We start from the raw sequence: 16,021 nt of genomic DNA, 5'->3' as shown, positions 1-16,021 counted from the left end.
TTCATTTTGTATTCCAAGGCCAAACTTGCCTGTTATTCTGGGTATCTCTTGATTCCCTACTTTTGTATTCCAGTCCCTTATGGTGAAAAGGACATCATTTTTTGGTGTTAGTTCTAGGAAGTGTTCCAGGTCTTTGTAGAACTGATTGTCTTCAGCTTATTCAATATCAGTTGGTTGGGGCATCGATTTGGATGACTGATGTTGAATGGCTTGCCTTGGGGACGAAGCAGGATCATTCTGTCATTTTTGAGGTTGTACCCAAGTACTGCAGTTTGAACTCTTTTTTGGCTTTGAGGACTACTTCATTTCTTCTAAGGAATTCTTGCTCATAGTAGTTGATATAATGATCATCTGAATTAAATTCACCCATTCCAGTCCATTTTAGTTCACTGATTCCTAAGATGTCAGTGTTCAATCTTGCCATCTCCTGCTTGACTGTGTCCAGTTTACCTTGATGGATGGACCTAATATTCCAGGTTCCTATGCAGTATTGTTCCTTATGGCATTGGACTTCACTTTCACTACCAGACACATCCACAACTGAGTGTCATTTCCACTTTGGCCCAGGCACTTTATTCTTTCTGGAGCTATTAGTAATTGCCCTCTGCTCTTCCCTAGTAACATATTGGACACCTTCCAACCTGGAGGCTCGTCTTCCAGTGTCATATCTTTTTGTCTTTTCATAGTGTCCGTGGGGTTCTTCTGACAGAAACACTGGAGTGGTTTACCTTTTCCTCCTCCGGTGGACCACATTTTGTCAGAACTCTTCACTCTTCACTATGACCCGTCTCTCTTGGTTAGCCCTGCATCTGGAGTAAATTGCCCTTCAGCTTTGTGATCTCCTGGAGTAAAAATTGTGTTGTGTAGTTTTAGTTTGCCTTTCACATTTATCTTAAAATGATGAGGTTGAGCATCTGATGGTTTTTAATGTTCTTTATTTTGGCTTCACTTAAAAAACAAAGCATATATTACACATGATACAAAGACCAAAGGGTCAAAAAGGTATGAGAAGAAAGGTTTCTTTCCTTCCCTAAACCCAGCTACCTAATTTATCCCTGGCTAGCAGGCAGGTACTGTTAACTCTTCTTTGGATATCATTCTAGAAGTATTAGTATAAAACCGTATATGTTAGAAATCTTTTAATGTTCTGCTTTATTTTTGTAAAAATGAAAGCAACCTGAATGTCCCTCAGTGTAAAATACTCTTAAAATATATTTTGTGAATACATAATAGACTATGTAGTCAGGCAAAAGAATGGAATATTTGTGTATGTGCTGATATAGACTAATCTTTACAATTTATTGCATGAAGGAAACAAGATGCAGAGCCACATGTGTACTCTCCAAGTGTTTAAAGTATGTGCAGTACATTAGGCATTATTCTTGTATAGGAAACTTCTGGACTGACAGACTAGAAACTTGACAGTGGTTATTTCTGGGAAGGGAAATTTAGGGTCTGGGATGGTAGGGAAACCTAGTTTTCATTGCAGATATCTTTATGCTGTTAGAATTTTTTACTGTGCATACACATTTTTCAGTTAAAGAAAATTAGTTTTAAAAAGGGGTTGCATGTAATCTAAAATGAAATAGATTGAATTTTTTCCAATTGCAGAAGATACACTTGTTCTTTATACATATTTATGAAAATACAGAATAACACCAAGAGAAATATTTAAAAACCCAGCCATAATTCCACAACCCAGAGGAGCTTGACATTAACATTTTGTTAAATTTCCTTCTAAATTTTTTGTGTTATGTGTGTGTTTCATGTATACACGGGCTTCCCAGGTGGCACTAGTGGTAAAGAATCCACCTGCTAATGCAGGAGACATAGGAGACACAGGTTCGATCCCTGGGTCAGGAAGGTCCCCTGGAGAAGGGCATGGCAACCCACTCTAGTATCCTTGCCTGGAGAATCCCCATGGATAGAGGAGCCTGGTGGGCTACAGTCCATAGGGTGGCAAAGAGTTGAACACGACTGAAGCAGCTTATAGTGCACGCTTGCATGCACATCATGTATACACACATTTAGACTTGTATATATTAAAGAAAATGACAATGTTATATTTTAAAATGCCATACTATACCTTTCTAATTTTTGTTGTTAGTGCCAAAACGTCCTGGGTATAGCTTCTCTGTGATAAGTCCTGAGTTTATTGAAGTTGCTACCACCAAAGTAATTATTAAAGCAATATTGACTTTACATTTTGATTTTATAACTCAATTACTTAACTAAGTTGTGTTAATAAACAGATGGTCTTGGATGGGTTAGAAATGAAAGTTTTCTTTGTTTTTTGGTTGGGGGTGGGGTGAGGGGAGCAGTTGTTGAGGCTGTATGACAAGGCTTGCAGGATCTTAGTTCCCCGACCAGGGGAACTGTCCCTGTCCCTGTCCCTGACAGTGAAAGCACTGAGTCCTAACCATTGAACTGCCAGCAGATTTCCAGAAATGGCAGTTTTTCACAAAAGTAAGGCTTGTATATTGAAATGACTTATTTTAAATGTTTTTCAAGTGTAAAATTTGAGGACAGGTTAGTTGTCCTCTGTTGTAGGTTAGTTCAGACAATGAATGTTTGACTCAGGGCTCTGTCAGACTGCTGCATTCTATTTCTGTCAGTTTTTTCTCTGTCAGGCTTTGGTGTGTCTCTGAATTGTCCTCTGTAGGGTTGTGAGGAAGGGTGGCAGGGCCATCCAAAGAAAACTCTTCTAGTCTTAGGGAAGTTGCTAGAAATGGAAGAATAACAAAGAGGAGAAAATAGGTAATTTTTGTCTTTATTTTCTAGGTCTACTCTGATCTAGAGGAAAATTTCTTACCGTTTATGATTTTTCTATTTTAAGAAGATAGATTTTTTTTATACGTAAGATATCAGAGAAATGTTAATGTGTTAACTGTTATTTAGGGCTTTAAATGCTGTGCCTTCAAGCATTATAAAATATATGGCTTGGTCCTTGGGAATATGATATTTTGAAAGTTACTTTCATGGTTGTCAAGAAATTTTTGTATTTTTTATATATGAAGAGTTTTATCTGAAAGTGTGCTTAATCACACAATATTCTATTTTCAGATATTTAGTCTTGGATATTGCAGATAATCCGGTTGAAAATATAATACGTTTTTTCCCCATGGTAGGTAACAATATTTTAATATCATTTAATATTTATGATTTGCTTTCTTAATTGTGGTTTTAAAACTTAATGGGACATGATTTTCTCCTATTCTGCTATTACTTGTAATGTCTGAAAATTGTGGGATTGTATTTTAAAGAAAATTGACTATTTTAAAAATCTTTTTTATGATCTCAAAATATTTGAGAAATTATATTTCAGATTTGTTAAATGCAAAATATTTAAACTTATAATAATGGTATTTGTGGCATTTTGGAAATTTTTGATGCAAGGTAATTTTTATTCAAATAAGCAGGAAAATATTTTCAGTATATTTTGTTTTGTGTATATATGTTTGTATTTTATGCTTATGTTACTCCATATATTTTATTATAACACACTGTCTTTCCTTCAGACAAAAGAATTTATTGATGAGAGCTTACAAAGTGGAGGTAAGTAATTTTTCTTTCATTTAACTTATGTTTATTTTTAGGAAATTATTCATTATAGTTAATTTTTAGTTATTTAAGACTAAATTTATTTAGTCTTAAATGAATATGAAAATTATAATTATGTATAATAGACTTTCCAAATTTCCCAAAACTTACTTCATTTGGATAGACTTTCTTAAATATCTCTATAGAACTATTTTCATATTGTCAGCTTTAAATCTTTTTAATCTAAAAGTCTATTGTAATCTCCACACAGTTAATATAAATAAATTCAAGGATTTGAAAATTAGTAAGTATCCAAGTTGTGTATACAGAATACATAAAATGCTTAAGATAAGATTTATTTTACTGTGGTATGATACATGGTTTCAGTATATTTTAGCTGCTGCATCAGGTATCTTTCTATCAGAATAACTATTTCTTGTTTTTCAGGAAAAGTTCTTGTCCATGGGAATGCGGGGATCTCCAGGAGGTATGATGTTAGCAATAATCTTTCTTTCTCCAGCATTTAATTAATGAGTATGTTTTCTGTTTTTTTTTCTAAAATATTTTCCCCCTCTTTAGTGCTGCCTTTGTTATTGCATACATTATGGAAACATTTGGAATGAAGTACAGGTAAGAAAGTATTCTGAAACCTAGCCAAAGTTTAAATTCTCATTAAAATGAAGCTTAATGGAGACAGTTTGGGCACTGGAAGTTAATAATCTCTTGATTTTTGTCATCTAGTTATGGTTGATTAATCAGTCCCTTTTATCCTGTGGTTAGTCTCTTAACCTCTGTAGCTGGTCTACCTTGTATAGATCCACTTAGGCTATTTTGTTACTTTATGAAGCTAGTTCTCTTATTATTTTAAAAACCCAAGATAATTACAGTTGGAGTAACCCATGGAAAACTGCTTGCTTACTACTAGGAAATTGGTTTATCTAAGTTTTAAAATTCTTATTAGACAAAGATGTAATTGCTTTCTTTGTTAAAAAGGTTAATTTATTATGTTTTCCTTTAACAGTAGTTGGGTGAAAAATTGCTTAAGAATTGTTTTATTGTCTATTCACAATTTATTATTTGTTTTACGCAAAATCATCTTTTCCAAGCATATTGCATAGACGAAAGGGAGAGAGAGGCTAATGTGCTTTTCACCCTAAAACAAAGCTGGCCAATGTACAGTATTTCCTTTCTTAGAGTGTCTTGTACAGGTTACCAATCTACTGTAGTCATTGATACTCTTGCACTCATGTCCCAGACTGATCCATTACCAAATTCTGTTTTATGTCCTAAAATTTTCCTTGATTCTGGCTCTTTCTCATTATTGAATCTCCCTAATCAAGCTCTAGTCATGTTTCATTATTTAATCTCCCTAATACAAGCTCTTCCAGTAGTTATCTTAGTGGTCTTGTGTTTTCTTTCTTTCTCTAGTCTGTTCTGTTCTTCACACTGCAGTCAAAATGATTGTTTCAAAAGATAAATCATATTTCACCTTACCCTAAAAAGCTCTCAGAGGTTTCTGATCCTTCATAATTCTAAATGTGGCCAGTGAAACTTCACATGACATGTCTGTATAAACCTTCCGTTCTTACGCTGTGTACTCCGTTAACCTTGTCCACTTGAGCTGTGTTCAACATTGGATCCACATGCCTGACACATAGTGGACATTCAAATCTTTTATTTCATTTGGTATTTTTATCTTAAATTTATAATGGAAAAATTTGCTTAAAGGTGTTCTTAAATATTATTTGAATACAAATGTTTTGTGTTTATTTCATTGAAAAGATTAATGCTTGGTAGATTTTGTTTTATATATATTTTTTATTATTTGGTGCCATGTCAGCAAATAATAACTTAATTTATTGGGTCTCTGCCAGATGCCAGATACACTGCTGGACACTTTTATCTCAACAACACAAGGGAGTCCATATGTTTCTAATTTAACCAGTAATAAAATCTGAACATGGAGTGTGTGTGACACATGCTATACATGATATGTTATACTTACTATCTTCCATATTCATAGTAGTGCTTAAAGATAGGAATTGTTATGATCCCCAATTTACACATGAAAAAAATAAACTTAGAGAAGTTGAAAAGTATCCCCTAGAACACAGCTGGGGAGCAAAGGATTTTCCCACTGCAGTTCACTACCTCTCTGTAGTACAAGCTGTCTGATTATGATTTTCTGTTTTAGGTAAATTGTTAGGTAAGTTCCTACTTTAGATAAATTCTGGAAAAATTGAGATTAATTCATGAAATAATATTACCGCCTTAGTTTTCCTATTTTTTTGTTTTCAGAGATGCGTTTGCTTATGTTCAAGAAAGAAGATTTTGTATTAATCCTAATGCTGGATTTGTCCATCAACTTCAGGTAACTTCTCTATTTTTCCTCTTTAAGGCAGTCAGCTGCTGCTGCTCAGTTGCTTCAGTCGTGTCCGACCCTGTGCGACCCCACCAGGCTCCCCCAAACCTGGGATTCTCCAGGCAAGAACACTGGAGTGGGTTGCCATTTCCTTCTCCAATAAGGCAGTCAGAAAGTATGATAATTAAAAGCTTGTATTCATATGATTTAGTTGTAGTACTTGGTAAATACTTAAAAATTGCCATAATCTGACTAATTTCTTTGTTCAAGTTTAAATCTATTTAAAAGTATTTTTTTTAAGCTGCCATTGACAAGAAAAAAAGGATTAAAACCACATTGTTAAATCTAAAGTAAAATAGTTGATCTTAGACGTGTCTTCCATTTTCCCTCTATTTTGATTACATACAGAGCATAAGAAAATTTTGGTTCCAAGTGTGTTACATATAGCAGCTTTTTCTATTTTATATGCTTTATCTTCTCCATGTTCTTTCACACTTTGATGATGTGTAGAAGATACACTAAAAAGAAAATAAAACTGTGAATTATCTGATTAATTTTTTCCAAGATGAAAAATCATAAGTCAAAGAATGTGCTCTGGCTGATTGCATCCAGTTATGCAGGAATAAATCTTACATTGAAATATCAAGAGCGCTACAAAATGTGTTAGTTACCAAACTTAATTTACTTTGTTTTTATTTTTAATTCACTTTTAGTTTTTATTTCATTTTAAAAAGAGAAAAATAGTCATGATTAAAAATATAAAAATTCAGTAATGCTTAAGAAGAATACTTGAAAAGTAAGTCTCCTTAATAGTGTATCTTGAAGATTATATATAGCTCTACCTTAATAATATTTGTGTGTGTGTGTATATCACAGTTTTATGTGACCAGTTCCTCATACATTGGAGAAGGCAATGGCACCCCACTCCAGTACTCTTGCCTGGAAAATCCCATGGATGGAGGAGCCTGGTGGGCTGCAGTCCATGGGGTCACTAAGAGTTGGACACGACTGAGCGACTTCACTTTCACTTTTCTCTTCATGCACTGGAGAAGGAAATGGCAACCCACTCCAGTATTCTTGCTTGGAGAATCCCAGGGACGACGGAGCCTGGTGGGCTGCCATCTATGAGGTCGCACAGAGTTGGACACGACTGAAGCGACTTAGCATAGCATAGCATGCTTATACATGGAGCTTTAAGTTGTTTCCAGTCTTTCATGATTTTAAACAACATTGGAAAGAATGTCCTAATAGGTGTATCTTTGTTTACATGTGTGAATGTACCTCTAAGATAATTGATCAGAGTGGAATTGCTGGGTCAGAGGGCATTTGAAAGTTGATGTTGCTAAATTGCCTTTAAAAAGACTCCAGGAAACAAAGAGTACCTACTTACCCATACCTAGTCAATACCAACAGCAAGTTTCATGAAACTTTTGGACCATTGTTGTCATGGTGGTAAAAGTGGCAGCTGCTTGTAATTTGCCCGTTTTTCTAACATGTTGTTGGTCTTTATCTCATTGGTTTATAAGGATTCTTTGTAGAAAATTTATCTGTAGCCAGTGATTTGAAGGCTTCCCTCGTGGCTCAGATAATAAAGAATCCACCTGCAGTGCAGGAGACTTGAGTTTGCTCCCTGGGTTGGGAAGATCCCCTGGGGGAGGGCATGGCAACCCACTCCAGTGTTCTTGCCTGGAGACTCTCCATGGACAGAGGAGCCTGGTGAGCTACGTACAGTGCATGGGATCGCAAAGAGTTGGACACGACTGAGCGACTTAAGCACAGCACAGCCAATGATTTGAAATGCCATTTTTATTATATACCAAATTTTAAATCCACACGAGTCTGTTTCTGACTTTGTATTTTGTTCCATTGATCTGCTTATTGCTGCCTTTGTATCAAAGTTTTAAATGCTATAATATTTGTAAGTAGTCTGTATTACTTATATTAAGTAATTTAATCAAGATTTCCTCATTAATGTTCTTTCCGAAAATTTCCTGGCAAGTTCTTAACACATATTTTGTGGTGTGATCTTTACTGGAAAGGGTGCAGAAAGAATTGACACCTTTAAATTTTTCAAAGAGTATGTTTCTAAGAGTATGTTCCATTTATTCAAGTCAATTTCTGTGTCCTTTAGTGTTTTAAAGTTTTCCTTGTATAAAATATATGTTTTTCTTATGAAATTTATGCCTAGCTATTTTCTTTTACTCCATTATAATTAAAATTGTTTTTTCAAATATCTTTCTAGTGTGTTTTCTAATTGCTAATTTTTTTTTTTATAGGAAAGCTGTTTATGTTTTTAATTGGCAACCTTACTAAACTCTAGGACCAAATTTAAAGAATTTTCCAGTTGATTATCCTCCATTTTCATCTTCAAATCATAATAATTTTGCCTCTTTTCTAATTTTTTTTCTTTCTCACTTGATGGTCATTGTATCACAACAATTGGATAAGTAATAGTGTTGTGATATTCATACTTACTTTATTCTTGATTTCAATTTCATTGCTTTTATTATTGCACTGTGTGTGTTTCAGTGAGTATTTGCTTGTGCATATTTAAAAGATTTTTTTATCAGGAATAGATACTGATTTTTAACTTAAAAAACATTTTTTTATGAAATGACTCTAGTTTCGGTCCTTTAAGTCATTAATATGGTGAACTGAATCACATAATGCTAGACCTAGACCATTCAGGTATGACCTAAATCAAATCCCTTCTGATTATACAGTGCAAGTGAGAAATAGATTTAAGGGCCTAGATCTGATAGATAGAGTGCCTGATGAACTATGGAATGAGGTTCGTGACATTATACAGGAGACAGGGATCAAGACCATCCCCATGGAAAAGAAATGCAAAAAAGCAAAATGGCTGTCTGGGGAGGCCTTACAAATAGCTGTGAAAAGAAGAGAAGTGAAAAGCAAAGGAGAAAAGGAAAGATATAAACATCTGAATGCAGAGTTCCAAAGAATAGCAAGAAGAGATAAGAAAGCCTTCTTCAGTGATCAATGCAAAGAAATAGAGGAAAACAACAGAATGGGAAAGACTAGAGATCTCTTCAAGAAAATTAGAGATACCAAAGGAACATTTCATGCAAAGATGGGCTCGATAAAGGACAGAAATGGTATGGACCTAACAGAAGCAGAAGATATTAAGAAGAGATGGCAAGAATACACAGAAAAACTGTACAAAAAAGATCTTCATGACACAGATAATCACGATGGTGTGATCACTGACCTAGAGCCAGACATCCTGGAATGTGAAGTCAAGTGGGCCTTAGAAAGCATCACTACGAACAAAGCTAGTGGAGGTGATTGAATTCCAGTTGAACTATTCCAAATCCTGAAAGATGATGCTGTGAAAGTGCTGCACTCAATATGCCAGCAAATTTGGAAAACTCAGCAGTGGCCACAGGACTGGGAAAGGTCAGTTTTCATTCCAATCCCAAAGAAAGGCAATGCCAAAGAATGCTCAAACTACCGCACAGTTGCACTCATCTCACACGCTAGTAAAGTAATGCTCAAAATTCTCCAAGCCAGGCTTCAGCAATACGTGAACTGTGAACTTCCTGATGTTCAAGCTGGTTTTAGAAAAGGCAGAGGAACCAGAGATCAAATTGCCAACATCCACTGGATCATGGAAAAAGCAAGAGAGTTCCAGAAAAACATCTATTTCTGCTTTATTGACTATGCCAAAGCCTTTGACTGTGTGGATCACAACAAACTGTGGAAAATTCTGAAAGAGATGGGAATACCAGACCACCTGACCTGCCTCTTGAGAAATTTGTATGCAGGTCAGGAAGCAACAGTTAGAACTGGACATGGAACAACAGACTGGTTCCAAATAGGAAAAGGAGTACATCAAGGCTGTATATTGTCACCCTGCTTATTTAACTTCTATGCAGAGTACATCATGAGAAATGCTGGACTGGAAGAAACACAAGCCGGAATCAAGATTGCCGGGAGAAATATCAATAACCTCAGATATGCAGATGACACCACCCTTATGGCAGAAAGTGAAGAGGAACTAAAAAACCTCTTGATGAAAGTGAAAGTGGAGAGTGAAAAAGTTGGCTTAAAGCTCAACATTCAGAAGACGAAGATCATGGCATCCAGTCCCATCACTTCAAGGGAAATAGATGGGGAAACAGTGTCAGACTTTACTTTTCTGGGCTCCAAAATCACTGCAGATGGTGACTGCAGCCATGAAATTAAAAGACTCTTACTCCTTGGAAGCAAAGTTATGACCAACCTAGATAGCATATTGAAAAGCAGAGACGTTACTTTGCCAACAAAGGTCCGTCTAGTCAAGGCTATGGTTTTTCCAGTGGTCATGTGTGGATGTGAGAGTTGGACTGTGAAGAAGGCTGAGCGCCGAAGAATTGATGCTTTTGAACTGTGGTGTTGGAGAAGACTCTTGAGAGTCCCTTGGACTGCAAGGAGATCCAACCAGTCCATTCTGAAGGAGATCAGCCCTGGGATTTCTTTGGAAGGAATGATGCTAAAGCTGAAACTCCAATACTTTGGCCACCTCATGCGAAGAGTTGACTCATTGGAAAAGTCTCTGATGCTGGGAGGGATTGGGGGCAAGAGGAGAAGGGGACCAGAGAGGATGAGATGGCTGGATGGCATCACTGACTCGATGGACATGAGTTCGGTGAACTCTGGGAGTTGGTGATGGACAGGGAGGCCTGGCGTGCTGCAATTCATGGGATCGCAAAGGGTCGGACACGACTGAGCGACTGATCTGATCTGATCTGATGCTAGACTTGTTAATTTTGAATCATTTTGATTCACAAATGAATCTCACTTTGCTATGGTAGACTATATTCCATTAATGTGTTGCTAGATTCTGTTTGTCAAATTTTTTTTTTTTTTTTTTAAGATTTTGGAATTAGTTGAATAAGTTATACTGGTTTGTAATTTTTTTTTTCTGTACTACCATCTTCTGGTTAGAGTGTCTGTCACATTTTTCTCATGTTTAAAATGAAAACTTGCTTTCTCTTTATTTGCTCTAGAACAGTTTAAATTAGATTGGAGTTACCTGCTTCTTAATGTTTGATATATAGTACCTGTGAAATCACTGGACCTTGATTTTTTCAATTTAATTCAGTTATTCATTATTACATTCATTCATATATTTTGAGGGTGAACCAATTCTTGGACAGCTTTCTTCATTTGGTTAATGGCTAGGTCTGATTTTCATAGCCTGTTTAGGTCACTTTGGATGATTTCATAATCTTCTATATAATTTCACTGGATTTGAGATAAAATTGAGGAAAATAATGTTTTGCATTTTTTGATATCTTCTAATTTCTTTGGTTATTTTTTTCATTCTTTTTTTCTTATTTTGTATATCAGTGCTTTCTTTTTCCCCTTTATCTGGTTTGTTTATATAATTTCTGTATTTGAATTTCTTCTTGCTTTGTGCTTTCCTTAGGTTTTTGTTGTTTTTGCTGCTGCTGCTGTTATTCTTTTGTGGATTTTCTCAGTTGCATGCTTAGTCGCTCAGTCATCTCTGACTCTTTGTGACCCCACGGACTATATATCCCTCTGTTCTTGAGATTCTCCAGACAAGAATACTGGAGTGGGTAGCCAGTCCCTTCTCCAGGATATCCTCCCAACCCAGGGGTCAAACTCGGGTCTTGAGCTAGAAGAATTCAAGACTGTAAATTATCCTCTTAGCATTTCTTTAGCCATATGACTCATTGGAAAAGACTCTGATGCTGGGAGGGATTGGGGGCCGGAGGAGAAGGGAACAACAGAGGATGAGATGGCTGGATGGCATCACTGACTCGATGGACATGGGTTTGGGTGGACTCCGGGAGTTGGTGATGGACAGGGAGGCCTGGCGTGCTGTGATTCATGGGGTCACAAAGAGTCGGACACGACTGAGCGACTGAACTGAACTGAACTGATTCTACATATCCTCTATAAATTTTGCTATGTAATGTTTTTATTCGTGTTATAACTTGATATTCTGTCATTTCACTTTTGATTTTATTTTTACTTCACGTTTGAGAGTTTTTTTCATAAATCATATAACTAAATTTTAAATGTTTTCTTTGTGGTGTAATAAACAGTTGTTATTATGACTATTGGAAAAGAAGATATATTCTCTGTTTTCAGGGCATAAAATTCAGTCTGCAGTCATCCTTCTATATCCGTGAGGAATTGGTTCCAGGGCCATACACACTCCCTCACCATGGATTCCAAATCTCATGTAAAATGGCATAGTACAGTCAGTTCTGTGTATCTGTGGGTTCTGCATTCATGGATACAGAGGGTACATTGTATTTGTTCACTTCATCTTTTGGGGGCTTAGAGGTGAACTGAAACTCCCTTTGTTCTGTTTCTGTTTACTTCTTTAATTCCTCTAGTTTCTTTGCCAATTTTAGTGCTGCATTATTTCATAGATAAAATTCAAGTTAGATCTTCATTGTAGTTATATGTTTATTGTCCAGTTATTTTACTTTGAAATTAACCTTAATATTGTGATCCTTTTTTGTTTGCATTTGTCTTGTGAGTTTCTTCATTGCTTTTCTTTCCACCTTTCTAAATCGCTTTGTTTTACATGCATTTCTTGTATGTGCCCTATGGCTGGATTTTGTTATTTTGATTTTTTACTCATATTTTTCTTTAATAGGTGAATTTATCCCACTTTTTTGTACTAAAAATGACATACACTTTTGTCTGTCATTTTATTTTCATATCATGCTTTCTCTTAAAATACATCTTTTTTGAACTTTTCACTATAAATTGATGAATTTTTTGTTTGTATTCTTTTGATACTTTTAAATTTATAAGTTGTTTACTTAATGGGCACAATCTAACTTTATAGTATATACATATGTTCCTTGAGTTATCACATTTAAATAACTATCAATGGATTTCCAGTGTAAAAGATAAAAATTTATATACCTCTACTTTCCTCCTTCCCCTCCACAACCTATTTTGTTGATACTAATCTTAGTTCTTCTAGGAGATACCGCTTACACTTTTAAAAATATTTAAATATGGTACCTCTTTTTACTTAGCCATATAGGATCATCCACTTAAACTATGTCCTGTTACATTTCCCGGCTTTTACTTTTTCTACATTGTTACAAATTATAATATTTGCATTCTATGCTATAACCGCATTTTCTCATTGTTCATGCTGAGTTCTATATTTAAGTAGGATTTTAGCCTCCTTATTCAACTCCTGGAGTTTGAACATTATTTTCAAGAAGAGTTCTTCGAAACTTAAGTCCTAGCATTTTTGGAAAATGTTTTTCTCTTGCTCTTATGTTTGTTTTGGCCACACTGCATGGCATGTGGGATCTTAGTTGCCTGACCAGGGATCAAACCCATGCCGTCTGCAGTGGAAGTATGGAGTCTTAATCACTGGACCACCAGGGAAGCTCTGTTGTGTTTATGTTTGAATGGCACTTGGCTAGATTAAAAAAATTTTAATACTTTTTCTCTTATGAGTTTCTACACAGACCTAACATTGAATAATTGTCCTAGAGAAGTCTGAAGGGAGCTTAATTTTTAAAATTCTTCCCTCTTAGAAGACTTGATTGGAAGGAGGAGCTGTTTTCTGGATGAGCATAGGATGCTTTATTAAGTATATCTTTTTGATTGTTCTATATTAATTTCCTTTTAGTCATAATATGCCCTTACCACTTAGAGATTCACATCTTCCCTTATTACAGAAAGTTTTCTTCTAATACGTATTTGGCTATTGTTGTTCTTTTTCACTTGCCTGTTTTTTTCTCCCAGAGACATATTTTATATTGTTTTCTTTTTTTCTTCCATATCTACCATTTTCTCTGTATTTATTTTCAACTTTGTTTTTTTGTCTTTTGGCTTGATTTTTGGCAAGCTTTTCTTTCCATTCCCATGCTTTGTTGTTTCATCAGATGTTTATTTGACATTGTTATAAGCAGTGGCAGTAAAGCAGAGAACAAAACAGACAAATCCCTGACTTCATAAAACTTATTTTAATGAATTAGACAGTAAACCAACCTAGTGGGCTGCCATCTATGGGGTCGCACAGAGTCGGACGTGACTGAAGCGACTTAGTAGCAGCAAACTAAAATATAGGAGGTTATGGAGAAGGAAATGGCAGTATCCTTGCCAGAGAAATCCCATGGACAGAGGAGCCTGGTGGGCTTCAGTCCATTGGGTCACAAAGAGTCAGACGGAATGACTAAACTACAACAACACAAAAGTAGTAGATCATATGGTAATAGGTCACAGAGGAAAATAAGAGAGCCGTTAAAGTCATATAAAGAAGTGAGACATTAATTGCATTTTTGAAAGGTGATAAGAAAAGGCCTTATTGCAAAAATGTTATTTGACCAAAGACCTGAAGAAATTAAGAGAATGAGCTATTTCGGTACTTGGGGGAAAGCATTCTAGATAGAAGGAATATGTGCAAGTGCCTTGAGATGGGAGTATGCCTAGTATTTTCAAGAAGTGTGAGGAGGTCAGTATAGCTGGAACAGAGTGAGCAAATGAATAGTAATAATAGATTAAACCTGGGAGGTAAGGGGCCACGTGATAGGCATTTATAGGCCATTATAAATAAGGCCTTTGACTTTTAAGTGAAGGAATAAACTGGGTCATCTGTGTTAAATGTAGTATACCATGTATATATACTGTAAGGGTTGTTGGGGTTAGGGCAGAAGCAAGTACATAAATTACGAGGCTATGGAGTGATGGGAGTTAGGAGAGAATACGGATTTAGACAGAGGTGATTGTTGATGAAAAGAGATCAGATTCTGGATTTACTTGACAGTATAGCTTACAGAATTTGCTGTTGGATTGGAGAAGAGAGACTGGGATGATTCTAAGCCTTTTAGTCTGAACAACTGGAAGAGGAACTGTTGCTTACTTGTACAGGAGAAACTGCATGAAATTTGAAGGGAATAAAATTGAGACTTTTTGGTCATGTTAAGGTTAAGAGAGCTATTAGATAGTGGGCAGGTCTGCATATAAGCCTGGTGTTCATGAGAAAGAACCTTATATATAGGGGTTTTCGGTATATGGATGCTATTGAAAGCTTTAAAACTGAGGAGATCACCAGAGAAGGGAGTGTGGGTAGAAAAGGACTTCAAAAACAGAAACTTAATGTACTCCCAACATGTAGAGATTGGGGAGATGGGGAATCAGCAGAGGAGGCTGAAAAGAGTGGCCAGTGAGTTGGGAAGAAAACCAGGATGGTCTGGTGCTTGGGAAGTCAAGTGAAGAAGGCATTTTAAGAGTAGGAGATGATCCTTTGTTTCAGAGGTTGATAATAGGTTAAGTAAGGGCTGAGAACTGACATTGAGTAGGAGCACGAAGTGATCAGTGCCCTTGACAAACAAGTTTTTGTGGAATGGGGCGTATAAGCATAATGGGAAGAGAGGAATGTGAACAGCCAGAACAGATATTTCCAGGAATTAAAAGGGGAAAACAGAAAAACAGTAGTTGGAGGGGAAACTGGGATTAAGAGGGGCATTTTGTTTGTTTTCTAATATGGTAGGAAAGGGCATATTTATGTGCCGTTGGGAACAATCCAGGAGAAAGAGGTACATTAATAATGTGCTAGAATTGCATGGTATGGTCCGTTCTCTTCTTTGTTGATTCTCTTACAGTCATTATTTCTGTGGTTTATTTTCTTCTTTCTGTTTTTCTATTGAGCTCTAAGAGTTACGTCATCTCTTTCATTGTTAAATTTCTTCCATGAGTCCTTTTATCTCTTCTTTGAACTTGTTTCAGAAATGCCGTTATCTCATTGATTTTATGGAGAATTATTCACAATTTTCACCTGCCTCGTGTAATTTTCATGCAGTTTTCTTCATATATGGACTTTGGTTATAATGTTGCTTTTTTCCCCTTAGAAACACTTTTACATAAGACTTATATTGGTTCATTTTTGATTATTGGTCATCTTCGAACCAGAGGCATTCTTCTTAGATAAGCCATTTTCCCAATAATAAAGTTTTGGGGAGAGATTGGGAAATATAGGCAGCTTAAATTTTCCCAGTTGTTTTGGAAGACTTTCTCACCAACAGTTTTTCCCACTAGTATGAATCTACTCAGTGAGTGGAGAAAAGGAGCCCCTCTGTCACAGGTTTTTCCTTTTTAGGTTCATAAATA

The 16,021-nt window shown here is 35.9% G+C and overlaps 1 protein-coding gene across 8 annotated transcripts in view; it reads left to right on the top strand.

Moving 5' to 3' along the window:
• The window catches only part of STYX (serine/threonine/tyrosine interacting protein), a 107,084-nt gene that overhangs the window by 29,802 nt on the left and 61,261 nt on the right, over window positions 1–16,021 (top strand). For 6 of the 8 annotated variants that reach the window (XR_003036698.2, XM_024997832.2, XM_059890657.1 and 3 more), the window contains 5 exons: window positions 3,064–3,124; window positions 3,519–3,555; window positions 3,988–4,027; window positions 4,120–4,170; window positions 5,839–5,911. Coding sequence is in view for 7 of the 8 variants with exons in the window: in XM_024997832.2 (XP_024853600.1) it covers window positions 3,064–3,124; window positions 3,519–3,555; window positions 3,988–4,027; window positions 4,120–4,170; window positions 5,839–5,911 (262 nt within the window). In the remaining variant the exon portion in view is untranslated. The remainder of the gene's footprint in view (window positions 1–3,063; window positions 3,125–3,518; window positions 3,556–3,987; window positions 4,028–4,119; window positions 4,171–5,838; window positions 5,912–16,021) is intronic. The other 2 variants (XM_059890655.1, XM_005211397.5) reach the window with 1 other exon arrangement.

Source organism: Bos taurus, chromosome 10, assembly GCF_002263795.3.
Source record: "Bos taurus isolate L1 Dominette 01449 registration number 42190680 breed Hereford chromosome 10, ARS-UCD2.0, whole genome shotgun sequence".
In the NCBI taxonomy this organism is placed as follows: Eukaryota; Metazoa; Chordata; class Mammalia; order Artiodactyla; family Bovidae; genus Bos; species Bos taurus.
This window is presented reverse-complemented; position numbering and strand designations above follow the sequence as displayed.